This window comes from Macaca fascicularis, chromosome 2 (genome assembly GCF_037993035.2).
Source record: "Macaca fascicularis isolate 582-1 chromosome 2, T2T-MFA8v1.1".
NCBI lineage: Eukaryota > Metazoa > Chordata > Mammalia > Primates > Cercopithecidae > Macaca > Macaca fascicularis.
This window is the reverse complement of record NC_088376.1, coordinates 2,615,932-2,639,398: the sequence shown is the minus strand read 5'-3', so window position 1 is coordinate 2,639,398 and position 23,467 is coordinate 2,615,932. Positions and strand designations below refer to the sequence as shown.

At 36.5% G+C, this 23,467-nt stretch overlaps 1 protein-coding gene across 48 annotated transcripts in view; it reads left to right on the top strand.

Moving 5' to 3' along the window:
- The window catches only part of DLG1 (discs large MAGUK scaffold protein 1), a 280,046-nt gene that overhangs the window by 120,123 nt on the left and 136,456 nt on the right, over window positions 1–23,467 (top strand). For 8 of the 48 annotated variants that reach the window (XR_012430542.1, XR_012430541.1, XM_005545327.5 and 5 more), the window contains exon 1: window positions 574–871. The exons of the other annotated variants lie outside the window; for them this stretch is intronic. Coding sequence is in view for 6 of the 8 variants with exons in the window: in XM_005545327.5 (XP_005545384.3) it covers window positions 638–871 (234 nt within the window). In the remaining 2 variants the exon portion in view is untranslated. Of the gene's footprint in view, window positions 1–573; window positions 872–23,467 lie in introns of those variants that run through there. 48 annotated transcript variants of the gene reach the window in all.

Sequence of the window (23,467 nt, the reverse complement as noted above, 5' to 3'; positions counted from 1 at the left end):
ATCCTGCCTGGTGTAGAAATTTGGATATGAATGACAAAGATTCTTTTAGTGAAATCATTTAAACAGTCAGAGCTATTTGCAGAGAGAATCCTCTTGTGTGTTTTAATTCTGTTCATATTTATAATTTATATAAGCAGTGAAGGTGCCATTGGGTTTTACTACAGACTGTGGTTGAAACTTGGTAATCCAGGGTTTTTCCACCCAGTGCTTTAAATCAGGCAGCCAGCCCCACAGGGTCTTGGTAGTCCAGTGTTTATAGCATCCTTCTTTACCTGCTAATCGACCTCGCTTCCTGGATTTCAGTCCATCTAGTTATCAGCTAACAAAAGAACAGCTTTTGGTTCCTGCAGACGCTGGTGAAAAAATAATCATGAGAAAGAAATCCACCTTATGTCGTCTTTTTTGTCTGCAAAAATAAACTCAGCCATCATACAGCTAACAGGTACAGAGGGAAGATACGAGCTCTTTCATAGGAAGAAATCGCTGAGAAAATGAGCATCATTTCTCAAGGTTTTTATTTTCACTGATCTACAAGTGATGCTGCTGTAATTCTAGCTGCAGTTTTTACCGATCATTCACCACTCAGCAGCTGGTAGAGAAGTAAGCCTGCTTGGCAACCACCTGCAGGGCTGCAGAGATGAATTACATTTTCGGAAACAACACACTTCTATACTCTCGCGGCAGTCGAGGAGGCAATACTAGCTCTAGCCATGGCTCAGCAGGCCCAAAGCAGAAACACTGGGCAAAAAAGGGCTCGTCAGATGAACTGCAGGCTGAGCCAGAACCTTCACGCTGGCAGCAGATAGTTGCATTTTTCACTCGAAGACACAGCTTTATTGACTGCATCTCGGTAGCCACCAGCTCCACCCAGGTAACATACCACTTGTTGAAATTATTTTCAATCTATTTCTGTTTACATTTGCTTTGTAAAAATGTCTTAATATAGAGTTTTTGTTTAAAAAATAGTCTTATGGCTTGAAACCTTGGATGTGTAGAAATGTATGTTTTCTGTCCATCCATGCAGGTCTTTAGCACAAAAGGGGGAACAAGAAATATTTTTCCTTATGTTCTTATGTAATACCAAACACAATAGCCTCATATTCAATTGAATGACTTTTCTAAAAATATAAACCCATTGATACATAAATTAAAATACGAATTAATAATGCTCATCTCCTTTTTAGATTGTGCTAAATGCTATAGAGTATGATGTCTGACCAAAGAAAATGCTGGGTTGTTTAGTTTTTGTATGTTATTAGATAACCTTAGGGAGACTATTATAGTAAAGAAACAGAAGATACTTTGAAATATTTTCATTTTTCAGTGTTTTGAAAATAGATTCAATTAATAATTGGCTAGTATTATATATACTTACATCTTAGCTATATTATGGCTTATTCAAGGAATTTAATGAATCCTTTTTTGTAAATATTATTTATCTAGCTTAATTTGAAATTAGTGAACTTGTGCAATTACACAGTCATGGAATATTTTTTCACATATTAAAATCACAATGTAAAGAGTTGAGCAAATACTAAAAGTCTCAAAATTTTAAAAAAATCACGTAACACCACTTTTTGAGGAAATGAGCTATTGTCTATAGGAGGAAAAATAAAGAAAAATTAATAATTGTTTGAATGAAATACCTATTGTTTGGTACAGGGGTGGTTTGGGGAAATATTCATATTTCTAAATATTTTTAAGCAGTCAGTTCAACTTTAGTAAAAATAAAAGGATGATAAATTGTCTAATTTAAAAATAAGTTGAGAATGCATTTGTCCTCTGACATCAGTGATATTTAAATTAAGAAAATACATACATACACATTCCTTAGGACCTTTTAAAATAAATTCCCTTAAAGCTATCTTTTAAAGAAAATAATAGAAGCAGCACAATAAATATAAACTATAACTGTCAACAGTTCTATATTTCTTTGTATATTTTTTATAAATTTCTTTACTGTTTTTGGTTACTAGAATAATTGTCTTTTAAAAGTGTGGATTTAAAATAACATCAGCTTTCTTAAGTAAGAAATTCTGCTTATTTTTCTTAAATATTTGGGAGAAATAGAATTACCTAGGAAGGGGGAGTCATTACGTAGGCATTGAGGTTAAGTTACAATCAAAACTTATTGAATGGGCAACCATTGATTTAACTCTTAAATTGAATACTGCCCCATGAATTTTACTAACCTTATTTTGACTACAATTATATATATCACAAAAGGATGCAAAGACTAAAGGTTGACAGTGTTACTCATTGTAGATAATACTACGTGGTATTTTCCATTGTCAACAAAAAAGATATCTTTAAAACTTTTTATATATATATGGTTTATGTAAATACACACCCTTCTATATATGTATACACAGATAACACTAGCATTGATATATTTGTCACTCAGTTTATTAAAAGCATGCAAATGAAAAGACAGGAAAAGTAGTTCATGTATAAGCTGTTGAAACCACAGAATTACATTATAGTTACTTGGGAGTTGGAGCAAAACGTTGCTATCATTGCGCTAAAATAGTCATGACCTCTATTTGCTGATCAATTCTACAAAGCCATTTTAAATGTTATCCCCTTACCCACTTTGGTTCAGAGTATTCCTGCATGCTAATATGTGAGTTATTAATAGTTTTTATTTCTTTCAGATCTCTTTCCTGATTCTCATCCTGTCTTTTTCATTACCTTTCTATTTTATTTCTAGAAATACAGGTATTAGGGTAGAGGTTTTAGCTTCTGTTTTTCGTGCACTGGAGTACCCACATTTTGTTTTTCATTTTATACATTTTTATAACTGATACATTGGATAGTTTATATATCTAATTTTTTTATAACTTACTGGAGTTCATTTTACAAGTTAAAATATAGGACTGAAAAATAAGTTTAGGTGTAATTGGATCTTAGCTGATGCTAGAATATATTTTTAAATTTCACTTACTGACTCCTGGCTGGCGCTTTCTTTTGCAGCACCAAGGGATTTATTGTTAGAAACAACGTAGATTGAAATTTCATACTTTGAGCATATAATATATACCTTTGAATATAATAGGGTGATTTGTACTGTGATTGGTAAATAACAGAGGTCTCTTATTTCACTGGTGTCAAAAATACTCTTTAAGATTTGATAGAAAGATTACCTTTGAATCTAATTCCTTATCACTAAGCCACATGATACTTTTTGCAGATTGGAGAGTTGTTATAAGTCAAGTTCTATTAGTATGAAAATTATCTGGTTTAGTATCCCCCCAAATATAGTATAAAAATTACCTGGTTTAATATCCCCCTAAATATATCACTGTACATAAAAAGAACCTGTACTTTATAGATTCATTTAAATTGCTTGTCTGCTGGAGGTATTCATGTTCATAACTAAGATTGTGTGCCATGTTCTACTATGGTACCTGGGACTCAGTAGGAAGTCATTAATGTTTTTTGAATGATAAGGAAGTTGAGTGGTTATAAACTTTTGCAAGACACCTAGCTCCTCAGTTAGGGTTTGGCATGTAGTTGGTGTTAATAAATGCTTATAGAATTAATTTTTATTCCATTCACCTCAAATGTTATCTCCTGGCCTTCCAAAACATGACAACCTAATCTGATACCTCTTGAGTACCTGTATTGGTTGGATCTTCTCTCTTCCCTCACAAGTGTCTTTGGTTTTTCCCAGCAGCCCATCTCCTTTTCCACTGCCTTTTCCACAGCCTTTTCTTCCCCTCCATTCTTCATATTATCCTCCAGTCACACTTCCCGGATGCCCCTGATTTCCTCACCCCTCTCAGTCCCCACTCAGTAGTGATAACCAAATAGCTTACAGACTGCCTCTAAGTTTTATCATTTGATTGTATCTCATTTTACATTGTGAGTTTTTTGAGGGGTTATTTTGTTTTTTAATGTTAAATTAAAATGAGTTTCTTATGAATTACATTGGTGAAAACTTTTTCTGTTTGAGGCTTCATAGTGGTTTTGTCCTTAATTTCAAACCATTTAATATAGAAAAAGTTCTCTGTGCGTTGCCAAGCCCTCCTTGGTTCCTCACCCTCAGCATCCCTCCTATTCTTGTGTTTAGGATCACTTAATAATCTGCCCCGTCCTACTTAGCATACGCAGTCCTGTTCCAATCTGGGACCAGTTTTTATATTCAGCAGGGTTTTAAAGAACGCCAGCGCAGTGCTTCTAGACTTTACTTGATTAACACCTAGGTGAAAAGTTGTATTTACTTAGTGATATCAACATTTATTAATGACAGTAGTAATCTTATGAACTTTAAATAGCTGTGAAGTGTTCGGTCATTTTGAATGTGTGTATAGCAACTCTTCATACATTTTGGACTACTTGAAAATCTCAACATATAAGATCATTATACATATTCAGAAAGCTCCCCCACCCCTCAAAAAAAGCAATTAACATGCCAAATTAAGCTAAGAGCAGCAGAGCTCTATTCCTAGAAACATGGAACAGACATAACTTGTCAGAATTGAAATAGAATAGTAAAATTTTCTTAAAGAGTAAATATTAGCTGAGTTGAATAATCTGCCTAGAGGAAAAACCCTGTCCTAAGTTAAAAATACAGGAAAACATTGTTCAAGTACCTGTGTGGAAAAATATTTAGGCTAATTTGTATACTTAAAAAATATTGTTTGTCCTAAACAGGTGCCTTTTAAGTTAAAGAGGATTTAATTTTTAGAGCTATGCATTGGATATATTGTCCAGGAGATAATAACAACAGTATCAGTGTCATTGAGTAACTTCTACCAAATCATTTAATGTATATATTAATAAAGTACTTAGAACAGCATCTGGCACATAGTAAGTGCTACATTAGAATTAGGTGCACCTGTTATTTTTGTATCATTTAACTCTAATAGTATATGAACAAATTCAGACATAGATTATTAGGAATTATAGCACCTCGGATAGTACAGTACATTCAAACATTCACTAACTATTGTTGACTGATGAAGTTAACTTGTAAGTACAAGCCGTCCACTTTTTTTAAGAACCAGAGGTCTCAACCCCTTTAGTTACAGGGTTTAAGGGAGGTGCCCCAAAGAGCCTTTCAAATTCTTGATGAGACTACCAGGTTTTTGACCTTTCCTCCCCTCCTAGCACTCCCTTCTACAAATTGGTAAAAACCAGTCACATGTAGATGACTAAATTTAAGTGATTATCCACTTCTTACCAAGCTCCCCTAAACATCCCCGAAACATATCATTAGGACTATTTTTAGATCCTACATCCCTTTTAGCCTCAGTCACTACAAAAAGTCCAAACCATCCAGATTGCAGCTCTGCCTTCTCTATACCAACTCACAGACTGCACATGAAACTTCTAATACCTAATTCCTGCTCTTATTCTCAAATAAATAATCTTGCTCTGTGTTCCAGCCTGTTAAAATAAATGAACTGTCTGTGTGCTTGAAACTCACCCATTCACTTCGGTACTAGATCTTAGTCCCTTTGGTTGTTTAAGAACTTCCAAAATCCCCTTCTCTCTTTACGGCATCATCTATCTTGCCTCTATACTGCCCCTAGACTTGCCTCTGTAAGTCCCATCAGGATATACCCCTGCTATAATATCTTTCATTAAAACAGCCAGCCAAAAAACCCTCTTTGTATGAGTGTAGATTATCAAATCCAATGGCCAGTTCTCAGTGTTCGTTTTACTTGACCCTACAACACTGTTAACACAATTGATTACTCACTCTTCTAAATTCTTTTTTTCTCCTTTGGACTTGTGGATAGTACTGCTCTTTTAATATTCTACCGGCCTCATTTTCTTTTATAGTATCCTCCTTTTTCCTGCTGCTAACTGTTCAAATGTCTCAGGGCTCTGTCTTTGAACTCTCTTTTTATACTCACATTTCAGGTGATCTTATCTAGTCCTATGCCCTTAAATACCATCAATATTTCTATCTTTATTCCGGAGTTAATCCCTATACATTAGACTTTTATGTCTAACTTTCTACTCGGTATTTCCACTTCGGTTAAGCATCTGAAAAGTAACATATTAAAAAGGGAATTTCTAGTTTTATTGGTCTCAATCTTCTTTATTCAGTATGCCATTCACTAAGATGCTGAAGACAAAAACCCTTAACATTATCTTGTATTCCTTTTTTCTTTGCTCCATATCCAGTCTAATACCAAATCCTGTTGGCTTAATATTCAAGATATATTTATGATCTGGCCACTTTTCAACACTTCTGCAACTACTGAGTCAATAATTTGTTGCCTGAACTGCAGCAGTAGACGTCTAATTTCTCTCTTGTTAATATTCTTTGCTTCCCCTAAGGTAGCACCCCTTCACTCCAGACATTACTCTGTCTTCTTACCTGATTCTTCATTATCATAAATTTTTTATCTGTCTTTTTACTTGGCTGACTGTTAGCTCCCTGTGGGTGGGTTTTTCTGTTTTGTTTATTGTTGTGTCCTCAGTTTCTGTGACAGTGGCTGGCACGTTGTAGATAACCAGAAAATACTTGATGAATGAGTGAAGAGACAGGGACATACGAACTTGTGCTAAGGAGGGCGGAAGCAGATGGTTTGTCTTTTCCCTTAAACTTTCTGTGCAGCATGCATCACACTTTCTTTAGCATTGTAATAGTTCTCTAGCTGATGATTCTTACTTGCCCTCTGAGAAGAAATACACACAAGGAAATGAGGTAGGGAGAGAAGAGAGGAGAAACCATTCAATTTCCTCAAAACTGGGATAACTGTATAACTCAGACCAAACTAGGATACCTTAATGAAAAGAGGGAACCATTAATAATTAAAGTGAGACAACAGGCGTAAATACAGACTTCCCAAGTAAATAGAGGAATATGGGATCACTCTGTTGCAACCATTTATTTTCTGACTATTCCCACCAGGCAACAGATCTGAAATGCACACCAAGACATCTCCATCTTGGACCATCCTAGATTAATTGACCTAACCATTTTATTGATACATATTACATTCATTTTGTCTCATGTGTAATGGTAATAAAATATTTTGTGATAAAATTTTTTTTTCTTCATCTCCAAGGAATGGAATTGTTCATATTCATTAGTGTAGTGCCTTTGTACTAAAAAGTAGACTACATATACGGTAGGGTAGGTAGACAGTCTTCTTAAACTGTTTTGAAACTGCTAACTCTGATTGATAGGTTATTTTCCAGGGAAATTGGTGGAAATCGTCTCCTTTGGTATTGACTAACCAAACATTCACAGTTAGGATAGAAATGCTGTTGTACTGATTATGAGATGCTGACTCTTGGCAGACACATTTGTTTCTTAATTTTCTACTCACAAGGCTGCTAACTTTGTGAAATTAATACGATAACTCAGACTTGGAAATCAGTTGTTCCCCCTTTCACACAAAAAATGTTGTAGGATCTGTTTTATGTTTCTATTTTTCTGGAAACTTTTACAGTGCACCTGCATGTACTGACTCAAAAATTGGTTCTTAAACTGTTCAAACACATTTTTATCATTTGTACAATAAATAAAAATAAATAAATAAATATAAAAAATAAAAATAAAATTTTTATCATTTGTACGATAGGACACTCTAGAAAAGCATAGAGATGAAGATTAAACAAAAAGTCGTTGATTACAATGGTTATATAAGCTTTTTTGAATGACAAAATTGACCATACGATCCAGCAATTGTACTCCTTGGTAGTTACCCAAATGAATTGAAAACTTACATCCACACAGAAACCTGTACAGAGATGTTTATAACAGCTATATTCATAATTGCCAAGACCTAGAAGCAACCAAAATGTTCCTCAGTATGTGAGTGGATAAAGTATGGTACATTCAGACAATGGAATATGATTCAGCACTAAAAGAAATGAGCTATCAAGCCATGAAAAGACATGGAGGAACCTTAAATGAATATTACCAGGTGAAAAAAGCCAACCTGAAAAGGATACACACACTTTGTTTCCAACTAGATGACATTCTGGAAAAGGCAAAACTATGGAAACAATAAAAAGATCGTGGTTGCTAGGGGTTAGGGGAGAGGGATAAATTATAGAGCACAGAGGATTTTTAGGACAGTAAAGCTATTCTGTATGATACTATAATGGTGGAAACATCATTAAACACGTGTCAAAACCCGTAGAATATCCAGCCCCCACAGTCAACGCTGATGTAAATTATGGACTTTGTGATGTGTCAGTGTGGGCTTATTGATTGTGACAAATATACCATTCCAATGCAGGGATGTTGATAATGGGTAGTTTGTGTGTGTGAGCAGGGAGCTAAAACTGCTCTAAAAATATATAAAGTCTATTAAAAACTATAAAATTGGTATGTTAACGTAGATTAGATTGGCTTAGCTTGAAGACATTTGAAATTTATGATATAGTCTTTATAGTTAGGAAGTGTGTTGTATTCATCTTTGTAGCTTCTGTATAGTGTCTTGATTGTTTAGATGGCCTTTCTGTCAAGGATAGATAGGCAAAAAGAAAGAAGTTTCACAGACTATAATTTATATATTCTTAATATATTCAGACACGTTTTAAAGTTAACCTTTAAACTAATGTGTTAATAACAGTGCTGAAAAGTGACTGAACATGCTCATGGGATCAGGGCGAGTCAGCCTGAGCAATATTTTTCTCCTTTATTTTCAAGCAGTGTTTGTTTGCATGAGAATTGTACTTCATACCTCTTAACCACAGCTCTAATTCAGTAGTCATTTGGATGATGATTTTGTTTAATGTCAGCCACTAAACCATAAGTTTCACAAGAGCTAGTGCTACAAGGTGTGTGGTTTTTTTCCCTTGGTGTCCCCAGAGCCTAGCATGGCGAATACACTTGATAAATATTTGTTGAATGAATAAACAGATGTTATACAGGTGTTAATTTTTATTTAATCTGCTGTTGGCTAAGTGGAGGTTTGGAACTTCTAAATAATATTGGATCACTGTAAATTTCCCAAGCCATTTTTATGTAACACTGTGGCTTCAAAACTAGCAAGTCTATGTTACTGGATTTTGTAAAGTTGTGAATTTCAGAAGTAATTCATATCCTTCTGTGAAAAAATTGTGAAGCATTTATACTGTTACATATCTGAAGAACTTAAATTTTTATCATGAAAATTTTACTTAGTATCAATTTCTTTAAAGACATTTTCTTTAATTATTCCTTGTACTTCCCGGCACTATTATTTAGATAACGTTTTCAGCCCTCCATTTTTATAGCAAAGTTTAGAATTTTGATAAAGGTAAAAATAGTTGTTCAGACTGTGTAGAGAACAGTAGCCTACAATTACCACCTTTTAACGAAAATTTTAAACCAACTGATGTGGTAATTTTACAGGCATATGCAAATACAAACCAAGTGGCAGTGACCCCTGGGAGCAGTGGAATTCTTGTAGAAGCCTAAACACAGCGTAAGCCCCTCCAGGCATTTATTTAAAGATTTCTCCCTCCGCACTTGGTAACAGGAGCACTTCCTGATCATTCTTTTTCCTTTAAGCCCCAATTTGGTTGCATTTCTGAACAGTATTTTCAGTATCTGTGAAATCAAACCTCTGACTTATGGACTCAAAAGTGAAGAAGTTACAGCTGTGACAGAATGGAACCAAAATGATTGCTTTACAATTTTTGTTGTTTTGTTCTGAGAAGAAGAATTGGAGATTATAACCTTTTAAAATTAAAACAGATCCCACCCTCATTTATCCATATATAAATCTGACTAATCTTGGTAGGATGATCTGATGTGTCAAAGGGTTATACATTTGGAAAGAAATCAGTTGAGAAGTATTTTGTAAGATAGAGGGAAAACAAACAAGACGTGTATCCATCTTAAGAATTAATTGTTTTAGCCAAACTAAGTACCACAGCAGGATTTTGAAGGGAGAACGAAGAAAAGAGGGAACAAAAATCATATCATTTTAATCACTTTTTTTCCAAACTGGAAGGCTATATTCAGTATAGAGGCAAAATCAAAATTTGTTCAGTTGTAAGAGCACAGCTTTATTATATAGACTTTTTAATTGAAACTATTTTAAAGAACTGTAGGTGAAACTTGAAATTTCCATATGTATATCTTGTTTGCTTGGTTTTTAAATTGTCGCTTTCATGGTTTTGGAGGAGAGGGAGTTGGCTTATTTTTATTATAGAATAATTGCTAGTTTTTAAGCCATAGTGTTAAAGAATTACAACAGAATTAAGCCAATTACGGTTTAAAGGTTAACATAGGTGTCTTAAAGCCATTTTCTGTTTTCTTCATTGACTTAGCCTTTTCTTTCCCCTTTTTAAAAAACAGCTAAAGCAGGAATCAGCAAGCTACAATCTGCAGGCCAAATGTAGCCTGCCACCTGTTTTTGTAAATAAAGTTTGTTTTGTTTTGTTTTGTTTTGTTTTTGAGACAGAGTCTCACTGTGTCGCCAAGGCTGGAGTGCAGTGGCATGATCTCAGCCCATTGCAACCTCCACCTCCCGGGTTCAAGTGATTCTTATGCCCCAGCCTCCCAAGTAGCTGGGATTACAGATGTGCACCACCATACCTGACTAATTGGGTTTCGCCATGTTGGCCAGGCTGGTTTTAAACTACTGCCCTCATGTGATCCACCTGCCTCGGCCTCCAAAGTGCTGGCTGGGATTATTACAGGCATGAACCACCACGCCCTGCCTTGCAAATAAAGTTTTCTTGGAACACAGCCATGCCTGTTTGTGCATTGTGTATGGCTACTTTTGAACTGCGGTAGCGGTGTTGGATAGTTGCAACAATTACTGCATGGTCCATAAAGCTTCTTTTTTTGTTGTTGTGTACGAAAATGTTTGCTAACCCCTGATCTAAGGATTGATGGAGTATTTCTTTCTTTTTACAGGTAATGTATATTGTCTTTGCAGTAAAATATAGTGGTAACAGTAAAGACAAAACTCTTTTTGAACTATTTTAAAGAGATAAGTAAAGTGTACTAGGTAAGTGTACTGTCTTTAGAGGATGGTGACCTGGATTTACATTTATATTCTGCCATATCGCCTGTGCCACCTTGGGCAAATTACCTCAATACTGAGTCTTGTTTCCTCATCTGTAGAAAATTTAATGAGAATTAAATGAGACAATATGTGCAAAGCAGTTATTATAGTACATTACATCAGTAAGGTCATCATCATCTTTATCACTACCCTTTTATCCACCACCACCACCACCATTTTCATTTCAACAAAACATTCTGACCTTTAAATGAGGAATCTAGAGATACGGAGAAGAAACCATGTTTTAGCTAGAAGGTTGGTAACTTTAATAGGGTGAAGCCAGGAAAACAGAAACCACAGCAACTATTTTAACAGGAAAAATACAATACATGGGATTGGTTAGATAAATATTGGAGAACTGAAAAGGCAAAATGGGAATGCCAAGGTAAAATCGAGAGTACCTTACAGAAGTGGCTACCTGTAGGGAACAAAGGACACCAGCTGAGATTAGTGGAACCTCAGAGGAAGGGCACCAGCCCTCAGTGAGCAGTTGTACTTCCTAATGCAGTTTGAGTAGAAAAGAGATGAAAATATTTTGAGCAAATATGCTTGACTAAGACATGTTTATTTTCAAATGGGACGTTATTAGGCAATTAGTTACTGCTAGAGAACAACATGAAACTGGTAATTTTTTACATTTTGAAACTTCTGTTCTAAGGTTATCAAACTGCAAAACATCTTGAACACCTTCTGATTGGTGGTGGCTGCCCAGAAACACAGAAAGAACCTTTTAGCAATGTCTGCTATGTATATTGCATGAAAGTGGGTAGGGGAAGGAAGACTGTACCTCTCCAATCTATTGCCCAAGTCATTTTAGAGTGCTGATTAAATTGATCTGTTTTGACAGTCACATGGTTTTATTCATTCAACAGATATATATTAAACACTTCCTATGTGTACTTTTCTAGACACTGAGCATATAGGAGTGAACAGAACAGAAATCTGCTCTTATATTAAAGTAGAAGGAGACATAATAAATATAATTATCCAAAACACAGTCACATGTCACTTAATGGGAATACAGTGTCTATTTATTTTTGTATATGATAAATATACAGAAGATGAAAAGTATACTATAATAAATATGCAAACCAGTAAAATAGTTGTTAATTATCATTCTGAAGTTTTATGTACCATACGTAGTTATATGTATTACACTTCTGTACGACTGGCAGTGAAGTATATTTGTTTACACCAGCATCACCGCATGTGTGATACATTATACTGCAACATTACAATGGCTATGACATCACTAGGCAGTAGAAATTTTTCACCTCCATTATAATTTTGTACATAGGGACCATCATTGACCAAAATGTTGATATGTGACGTGTGAGTGTATATGGTATTCTGGAGGAAAAATAAAGGAAAGAAACAATAGAAAATGTGTGTATTTGTGTGGCGGAAATAAAAGAAGACAACTCGAGAGAGTGGTAACGGACGTGAATCATTAGGGACTTGTAGAGGATGAATAATACAAGGCAAATCTGATTACTGGGAAGCATTAAGGGCCCTTTTAGATTATTAGTCATGAAGTCTGTGGTTGTGCTTATTTCTCTAGCCACATTCTGATAAAAATCAGGTAAACATTGCAAATGGTAATTTCATCCCCATTTGTCAATTATGTAACCATATCTTTAAGTTTTAGGTCTCTGTTTACTTTAAATTTTTAGTGTTTGGCTCATCCTTTACTAGGACAGGATTGTCATCTAAATGCTGATAGAATACTGTCTTTTCAGTATTCAGAAGGGATCAGAAACCTTAACTGAATATTATGAATCTCGCAAGTAGAGATAGATTCATGGACTAGATGATCTGTCTGTACTACCCAATCTATTGCCCAAGTCATTTTAGAGTGCTGATTAAATTCATCTCTGTCTGTACTAACATACTTGTACTCATGTTTCTGTAACAGAATTAATTCCTAGAGGTGTTTTCCTATTTACCCGTTTTGTTTTAAATGTAATGATTTACATTTTAATACCCTTAGTTATTTGTTTAAAAATGCATTTAGTTTTATAAGTGTTTGCTTCTGAGATACTTATGACATCGAAGTCATATGAAGCTGGTTCAAATGACATATTGTTGGGTTTTGACTGTACCGGCTTATGTGGAACATACCTGTTTGCAGTGACAGGGCAAAAGGGCATTTGAATTAAAAAAAAAAAAAAAAACAGATTTAAACCATAAAAATCACCTTTTTCTGAAGGTACTGGACCCCTGTTGAGTATAGTGATTCCTAAGCAGAGTTTTTATAAATTTACTGTGCTGTATTTTATCCTTCTATAAACATTCAAAAGGCTTGCAGTTTTTTTTTTTAGTTTCTCTCTTACTTTTAAATAACTTCTTTGACATTTAATCAGAGAAACATGCCACATTACAGCATAATACATCTTTAAACAAAGAACCAAAGAACTTAGATTAAGAATATTAATTATGCCATACAAAACCAAAATAAGATCCTTACTAACCCACAGTGACACGACAGTTGGTACTTTTCCTTGCCATCTAAGGTATTGGTACCAAAAGATTTGCTAGTTCATATATCTCATTTTCTCTAAAAATATGGAAGTACGTATACAAAAATTAACTCAAGATAGAGTAAAGACTTAAATGTAAAACCCAAAACTATAAGACAACCTAAGAAGACAACCCAGGCAGTACCATTCTGGATAGAGGAACAGGCAAAGATTTCATCATGAAGACACTAAAAGCAATTGCAACAAAAGCAAAAATTGACAAATGGGATTTAATTAAAGAGCTTCTGCACAGCAAAGGAAGCTGTCAACAGAGTGAACAGATAACCTACAGAATGGAAGAAAATTTTTGCAAACTATGCATCTGAAAAAGGTCTAATATCCAGCGTCTATAAGGAACTTAAATTTACAAGCGAAAAACAATCCCATTAAAAGTGAGTAAAGGACATAAACACACTTTTCAAAAGCGGGGCCAACAATCATGAAAAAAAGCTTAGCGTCACTGATCATTAGAGAAATGCAAATCAAAACCACAACGAGATATACCATCTCACACCATTCAGAATGGCTACTACTAAAAAATCAAAACAACAGATGCTGGCAAGTTTGTGGAGAAAAAGGAACACTTATACCCTGTTGGTGGGAGTGTAAATTAGTTCAAACATTATGGAAGACAACGTGGTGGTTCCTCAAAGACCTAAAAACAGAAATACCATTCAACCCAGCAATCCTGTCACTGGGTGTATACTCAAAGGAATAGAAATTGTTCTATTATAAAGACATGAAGACACAGGTTAATTGCAGCACTATTCACAGTAGCAAAGACATGCAGTCAACCTAGATGCCCATCAGTGGTAGACTGGATAAAGAAAATGGGGCACATATACACCGTGGAATACTATGCAACAATAAAAATGAATGAGATCATGTCCTTTGCAGAAACATGGATGGAGCTGGAGGGCATTATCGTTAGCACACTAATGCAGGAAGAAAAAATGAAATACCGCATGTTATCACTTACAAGTGGGAGCTCAGTGATGAGAACACGTGGACGCATAGAGGGGAACAATACACATTGGGCCCTGTCTGAGGGTGGAGAGTAGGAGGAGGGAGAAGATCAGGAAAAATAACTAAATGGGTACTATTCTTAATATGTGGGTGATGAAATAATCTGTACAACAAATCCCAGTGGCAAAAGTTTACCTGTGTAACAAACTTGCACAGGTACCCCTGAACTTAAAAGTTAAATTAAAAAAATACAGTAGTGAATCTTTGTGTATATTCTTAGATCAGTTTACTCTATTCATATAACATGTTAATGTGAAATATAAGCATTATTAGTTATCAGATAGTATGTTCATTTATTGTCTTTGGAGTTGCATCTTATGCTATGAAAGTCATTTTAATAATTATTTAGTGAGAAAATGGTTTTAAATATAATTAGATAGCCTTGCAACTCTTTTATGCCTGAGTCGAACTGTTGTATAAAAGATGATTTTTAGTGGCTATTGTGTTAACAGGCCTTCCTCACTCCAGACTTCCCATCAGTCACCAAGATATACCAACTCTGTATTCAAAATGTATCTTGATTTGACTACTCATATGTCCATTACCACCATTCAGTTCAAGCCACCAATAACCTTTCAGCTGGATTATTACAGTGGACTCCTAATTCCCTTCTGTCTCTTCCTGTATTAATCAGGATTCATATGCGCGTAATAAAAACCACTTGAGCTGCTTTAAGCAGAAAGGGCTTTAATAAAAGTAGTAGGCTCATTCAGTGTACATTTATTTTTCAATGAGTCGAAGTGAGGGAGGGCGGTACATGGTCATAAATGTGGACATGCGGAGCAGATGCATATGGCTGTATGTAATGAGTGTTCTGATCACTTTATGAAAATCTGTGTTTTAAATGCTGGTTTTATAATTTTAAGATCTTAAATGTAAAATATAAAGCTGTAGAGAAAATTAAGAATCTCTAAAAACAAATCACTTTAAACATTTTTTCAGATAGCCATCCATTCGATACTGCTTTTTAAAACGTACTTTAAAATAAGTACAATGTATCCAATTTTACAGAAATTTACAGTTTTCTGCAGTGTTCCTTGTGACAGTGTTAATATCATAGCCTCTGTTGCCATGGAAACAAGTCTCTGAAGGCAGCCGCAGAGGCTAATGATTCCATGGTGTTGCTATGGATAGAAACAACTGAGACCGTTGATAGTCACGTGGCAAAGATTTTTTTTTAAAACAACAACAGAAAAACTCTAGATCCGATTTTATTGAGTGATACAGATGGAGCAGAACAAGGATGATGGCATAACAGTCTCTGTCTAATGAAATAGTTATATAAGATTTTTCAAGTTTAAAATGCTATACTGAATTATTTTCAGTAATAACTAAAATATAATGGTTACTGTATATTGCTGCCTCGTTATTTGTATTAAAATCTTAAGTTTGACGTTTTCTAATTTAGAATCTTATACAGCTCCCCAGAGTTTTACCATGCTCTGAAAGCTGCGCCCAAAGCATCCTATTACCAGATCTAATATTGCAGCAGGATGAACCGCAGAGAACACCTCTCAGACACCGAGTTGTAGAAGGAAGGGCTTTATTCAGCTGGGAGCGTCGGCAAGCTACTGCCTTAAAATCGGAGCTCCCGAGTGCACAATTTTTGTCCCTTTTAAGGGCTCACAACACTAAAGATTTCACGTGAAAGGGTCGTGATTGATTGAGCAATCTAGGGGGTACGTGACAGGGTTTCATGCACTGATAGAAACAGAACAGGGCAGGGAGTTTCACAGTGTTCTTCTCTACAATGTCTGGAATCTGTGAATAACATTGGTTTCTAAGTTATGAGTTGATTCTTAACTACTAGGTTTATGCCAGGCAGGCCCAAGGCTCAGTTTTGGGCCTGGCGCTGGGCTGCCTGTCTTTGGTTTCACTTCCTTGTTTCTTCTTAAAACAGGTACTGAGTATAAAACAATGTGAGAGGGTCCCTCTCTTTCCTCATTTCCCCCCTTTGAGACTCATTATTAGTGGGAGTTCTCTTATTTCTGCTACTTATGTCTTTTTGTGCAATCGATTGATAGTGATTTACATAGTACACTTGGGCTGAAGCATTTTGGTGAGCTAAAGTAGCCATGAAGTTTTTTATCATTTGAAGAAGTACACATAGCAAACAAGGGAGCAGTAAGCAGGTTCTTATTACTATTATAACTTTTATTACCAGAGTTTTAAATCTTCCTAGTGCTAGAAACTAATTTTTAAACAAGGCTTCAGGGTCGAATTCGTGCTACACTTGTATGGGCACGTGTGTCAGGTTTGTCGTATTTTTAACTGTGTCTTGACTTGCCTTTGATTATCTGTATGTAGACAGTAATTAGTAAAGTTAAATGTCTTGTAGACCTCTCTTTCAGCTGATAGCAAGTAGTTGAGAGCCAGTCTATTTTGATAGATAGCATTTCTACCTGAGTTTCTTGCCGGGCCAGAATAATCAAGGCTTGACTGGTTTTATTAGTGATGATTTCTAAAACAGCTTGTAACTGTATGATTTGGTTGAGCATGTAAATGGGGGTCCAGTATCCCCATGAGCCATCTTGTGTCTAAGTGGCGGGCCTATAGTATTATATAATTTTTTAGGAGGTCATTCATCATCTTTTCGGTTACCTATGGCTATGCTTCGTTTTCCACGGGAAACATTGACAGGGAAGCCCAGGAGTTCACCTTTTTTTATGGGCGGTAGGAAGAAAGATGGTTTAATAGTGCCAACAACACAACTACCTGTCCACTGGTCAGGCAGCTTAGTGTAGGCTCTATGTCTACATATTTAGTATAACCCGGTGGGGGCAGTCCAGTCCCAGTGGAATTGTGGGTGGACCCACACAGTCTGCGACCTTGGAAATTTACTGAATGGATCTCTGTCTGTGTAATTGGAACTCCACCATCTAACTGTTTTTGTTGTTTTTTTGTTTTGTTTTGTTGTGTTTTGTTTTGTTTGCAGTACCATTATATAGTTTTTGCCCCGGACAACTAAGTCATCTTACAGAATGAGTGAATTTTTTCCTTTTTCTAGCTATGCGATATTGTCCAATAATTGAGACTTTTAGAACTTAGAGATGATCAGGGTGATTTTTTTTTTTTTCCTGGATCAGGAACTAGGTCTGTAGGCACTAATTCTCAGCCTTCTTATGGCCATTGATCTCTTATTACAGTTTTTTTTACAAACATAACATGAAGTGACATTTAGAGACTGGGCTACATGCTCGGCTAATTGCAAAAACAAATTTCTGGGTTTTCCTGGAGTTTCTGATATTGGCACATTTAGTTCATTATAGAAAGTCTGAAATACTGGTTGCAGAGAGAGTTTACGAACCTCCTCTTTTACTAAGATAGTAACTGTAGGACCTAGTCTTTTCTTATTGATGCCCAGAGATACGTGTTCTCCTTTTTTTCTGCCTTGGGTTCAAGGGATTTGTAATTATTAATTTCAAGGGGTTGCAGCTTCCACTCGTACAGGAGGTGCTGCCTTCTCCTTTTTGGAGCTAAATAGGATTTTTTCCCATCCATTTTTTAAGTAGTCTAGATGACACAAGACCAGTAATTACACACATTTGCACATGAGCTTAATTCATGGCAGATACACTTATTTCCTGCCATGTGACCTTTTTTATCTTTTTTAATTTAAAGAACTGCATCTTATTTTATGCCGATTGCTATTGATAGTGGCACAAGCATTAAATTTTAGGGTTATATGCTTGGAGACCCCTCTTTCTTCTGTCTTAGCTATTACTTTTCTTGTGTCGCCTAGAAAAGGACCAGTCGTTAATTTTACTTTAAAAATTGTGATCATGGAAGGCTTAAAATGGGTCATAACACGCATCAGATTGGTTATTTCCTGGGCTACATACCTTGGATAGAATAGCATTATACAAACAGGTTTTTTTTTTAAGAGTCCTGGTACACTTATAATAACCATAAAATAATAGGACCGTAGCAATCTTTTGTCCTACCTCAGTGACTGGATGTATATACTGGGAACAGCCCTCAGTCTGAGGAAGGTCAGTCGAAGTCCTTACTGTACAAGTCCAAATTGTAAGGAAAATGAGTCCCGCGATGAGTTTCCTCATGGTTCGGCCGTGAGTGTGTCAGCTTCCGGGTGTGACTGAGGCAGGGCCTGTTGTCTTCTTCAGAGGCACTTTGCAGGGGTTGGCGAGGCTGCTGCCGTCCATGTACAGCCCCCAGTCTACTGATGTTTAAGGACGGTCTCGGAGGTTGTGCCCACTGGAATAAACTGAGTCCAGTGCTTTTACACAGTTAGTTTAACTGGGCTCTCTGAGACCAGGAGCAAGGTGGCGCGGGGTTTAGGGTGTTGCAAACTTCAGTGGTTATGCGAGGATTTTCACAGAGCAAGCTTTGGTGTCTAGTTAGTCTAGCATTCGTTAGCTAATGGTGTCCTTTGGTATTTATTAAAATCACCACAGCAAGGGAGGACTTTAGGTTTAGATTTTGCCTAAGAGTTAGCGTATCTGCTTCTTGTGCTAACAGGGCCGTTGCTGCCAGGGCCCTTGGACATGGGGGCCAGCCTTTGGAAACCCCATCTAGTTGTTTTGAGAGATAGGCCACCGGCCTTGGCCAGGGCCCTACAGTCTGGGTTAAAACTCCAACTGCCTTTTTTTCTCTTTCTGGCACATAGAGTGTAAAGAGTTTTGTCAGGTCATGTTGCCTCAGGGCTGGGGCCGCCTTGAGTTTTTCTTTTTAACTCATGAAAAGCTCGTTGCTGTTGGTTGTAATAGATGTAGTTTAATCTACATTTTTATTGACTGTCATCTACCAAAGTATTGACTTAAATCCTGTAACTCTTTGATTTTAAGCTTTAAATTGATTTGGTATTCCTTGCGGGGCTCCAGTTGCATCTAAATAGATGTGAGAGTTGAAAGACCTGTAAGGGGCTTCTCTCACTTTACAGTGTCTTATTTTTTTTTTCTTCTCCCTCTGGTTGATGAAGTGCCAGGGTGAAAGGGATAGCCAAATGGACTAAAGCACAAGTGTCACTCTAGTTATTTGGCAGAGTGCCCAGTAAAGGTCCACCACAATACCACCACACATCTGCTCGGGGATGAACAAGGGCTGACTGATTGATAAGCTCTTGAAAATTCTTAAGCTCACCGCATTCCTTCAGGTCTCCAAGGAATACTAAGTCTCCTCCTTGCCGTGAGAGACAGGAAGTGAACTTAGTGTTAGGAGACGGAAGCTGGATGGCCCTCGGGGGCTGACCCGCTGGGACTTTGGGATGTAGCAGAGAGAGCCTGGCATGACTTATTACTCCAGGCTGTAGAATCCTGGAAAAGAGCTACCATGCAGCCCACGCCTGGTCAACTGGAGGACCACCTTATCAGGGCCTCTGACCTGCCATATGCACAAGTATAACAATTGCTTTTGTTTAACGTGCAGATGGAATATTTGATCCATTTTAACCAGGCATTTGCATCTTGGTATGCTGTCTTAATTGCCAAAGTTTAAGTCTTTAACTTCTATGATCCTCTAGTAAAATGAATGTTTCCTTTAGCACCTGTCTTTATTAGTTTTTACACCAAAGAAAGCTAAACACCATTTTATATTTAATAATGCTGCTTGTATGATTTTTATAAGCTAAGTTTTACCTTTATATTAGTGTGTTATTAATGTTAAACTTAATTTTAATAAAACCTTGTAGATATATCTGTCCAATTTTTCATGTTTGACCATAAGGTAAGATTTTATAGACTCTTTTTAACCTTTTATAATTTTTGTTAAAGAGCAGGTTGATGCTTTAAGAAAAACCTGTTGCATTTTTACTTTAATGTCCAGTTCACAGAAAAACTGAATGATACCTGTTTAACTTTAGCTAATATGTTTACACACAGAATTTTCTTTACAATTAACATTTTAAAACTTGCTTAAACTTTTAAAACAATAATTTTTTAACCTTTTAATGTAGGTAGAAATCCACATTCTTAATGCCTCCTTATAATCTTTTTACCAAAGGTATATTTTAAGTTTCTTATACACCTTGCACATAAACTGTTTTTTCAATAGTACTAAGGGGGCCTTATTACTTTTAAATTATACAACATTTTTTGCATAAAATGTTTTATAACTTTTTTCTTTTATGACTTTTGCAGACAATTTTTCGACATGTCTTAGCTTTCTGACTTATTACAAACTATTTAAATATAAATTCTGCCTCCCCCCTTTTTTCTTTTCTTGAAACTTTTTAACATAGTTCCTAGTGGGGCGGGCTTATTTGTGCCGGACCCATGCTTCTTTGAGACAAAACACCACGCTCACACCACACGCACACCACAAAACAAAAAACAGGTAAAAAGGGCACACACACACTTCTGCTTTTTACACCAAACCAAAATCAGAGTATCCAGAAATCCAAGCCAGGTCAAAACCAAAACCATAGTATCAAGTAATCCAAGTCAAGTCAAAAACAAAAACCAAAGTGCTGGTACAGGCACCCCGTGGGTGATCAGGCCACACTTCCACTCAAATGGAGTAGGCAGGTTCCCAAGACCAGTCCCATCAGGCGATTTAAACCAAGTCAAAACCAAAACCAAAGTGCCGATAAAGGCACGCCATGGGTGATCAGGCCACACTTCCACTCAAATGGGGTGGGCAGGTTCCCAAGACCAGTCCTATCAGGCGATTTAAACCGAGTCAAAACCAAAGCCAAACCAAAGTACCGATAAAGGCATGCCGTGGGTGATCAGGCCATGCTTTCACTCAAATGGAGTGGGCAAGTTCCAAAGACTAGTCTTACCAAGTTTTAGATGTCCGAACTCCAAGTGCCAGTTCCTTCCCGGTGTTCAGCCACTGTGTTATTCCTCCGCGGGGGTCTGCTACGCACTGCTCTGGCGAGGCGTTCCACTGGGGCAATTGCCTGCCCAGGAGCGTTCTTTGGAACGCCCCACTCAGGCTGGCTGGAGTCCCCCGCAGGGATGCTCCACAGGGCAGGCCCAAGCCACCTAAGGGGCTGCCTTGGCTGTCCATCAGTTACCTTGCTTCCCTGTCAGGGAAAAAAGAAATGTAGCAGGACGAGCCGCAGACAAAACCTCTCAGACACGAAGTTGTAGAAGGAAGGGCTTTATTCAGCTGGGAGCGTTGGCAAGCTACTGCCTTAAAATCCGAGCTCCCCAAGTGCACAATTTCTGCCCCTTTAAGGGTGCACAACACTAAAGATTTCACATGAAAGGGTCGTGATTGAGCAATCTAGGGGATACGTGACAGGGTTTCATGCACTGATAGTCAGAGAGAAACAGAACAGGGCAGGGAGTTTCACAGTGTTCTTCTATACAGTGTCTGGAATCTATGAATAACATTTGTTTCTAAGTTATGAGTTGATTTTTAACTACTAGGTTTAGGCCAGGCAGGCCCAGGCCCAGTTTTGGGCCTGGCACCGGGCTGCCTGTCTTTGGTTTCACTTCCTTGTTTTTTCTTAAAACAGGTACTGAGTATAAAACAATATAAAACAATGTGAGAGGGTCTCTCTCCTTCCTCAATACCTTTGCTGTTCCTCATCAGTCAGCTTTCTTTGGATTATTTGTTTAGAGTTGTATTTTTGTTTCTAGTGAACTAAATGAATTACTTTGTTGTTCTGTAATTGTTACCAGAATTGGTTATCAGTTGTGGTTAGGGAATTGTGTGTGTTGATGCCTCGTTGACTTTCTCAGCAGTGTTGGCCTTAAGGAAGAGGCAGGGGCCTGTGTTCTGTTTCAAGGAACTTGGTCAATGCCCTGTAGAGAGTGGGATGGGTTAAGATGCTGTAAACTGGAAATTTTTTTTAATGGTGTTCACGTCCTCATCTAAAGAAGATGATTCTAGAAGAGGCTCAGAGACAAAGGGTTACAAGTGGGATTAAAATGTAATATTAATGGATTCATGGTTTATCATAAAGGCTTTTGGAGAGCAGCTACCCAGTGGAGAAAATTGTTGTGCTTTGCCTTGAAATATGACATAAGCATGTACTTTTATCTTATTTTGACTATCAAAGTAGATTATTAATCAGTTATCCTGTTGTTAGGGCTGGAGACTATTATAAGAAAATAAATTTAACATATTACATCTGTGACATTTTCAAACATTTAAAAAATAAACTTTAGTGTTCTTAAAAGAACCAAAACAAAACAGAAAACAGAGGCACAAGGAAGCTTTTAGAGGTGGTAGATATGTTTGTTACTTTGATTATGGCGATGGCTTCATGGGTGTATGCGTATGTGCAACTCAATCAAATTGTATACATTAAATATGTGCAGTTTTTTTATATCAGTTCTACCTGAGTAACGTCGTTTCAAAAAGAGAATAAAGTTGAATTAAAAAGTAACGTTAGACTTTCATGACTTTGACACTTTTGATGACTGCAGCCAGTTATTTTGTAATGTATCACTCAATTTGGGTTTGTCTGATGTTTAATGATTAGATTCAAGTTATACCTCTTTGGTAGAAATATCCTGGAAGTATTATACTTTCATTACTTTTTATCACATAATACATGATTTTGATTTTTCCCGTTACTGGTGATGTTAACTTTGATCACTTGATTAAGATACTATCTGCATATTTCTCCACTGTAATTAATGTTTTGAAATGAAACACTTTTGTATGAGTATATGCCATTCATCCACTGAAATGGACGTTTCACTTAGCAACAGGAAGTTTTAACATTCATTAATATTTCTTGAATGAATTACTCTATTACTGTGATGGCTGCCAAATGATTTTATAATTCCATCATTACATTTTTAGTTAGCATTTTGTTATAAGGAAATGCTCTTATCTTCATTTGTTTATTCGTGTATTTATTTATATCAGTATGGGGTCCCAGATTCCAGTTTTATTCAGTGGATTTTATGCCATTGTTATAATTGAGTCACAGATAGTTCCCAGTCTGGCCAATGGCAGCCCTTCAAGCCAACTTCTTTGTCATTTGTCATCCTCTTTGAGCACTTCCCTTATTTTCTGGTACAGCAG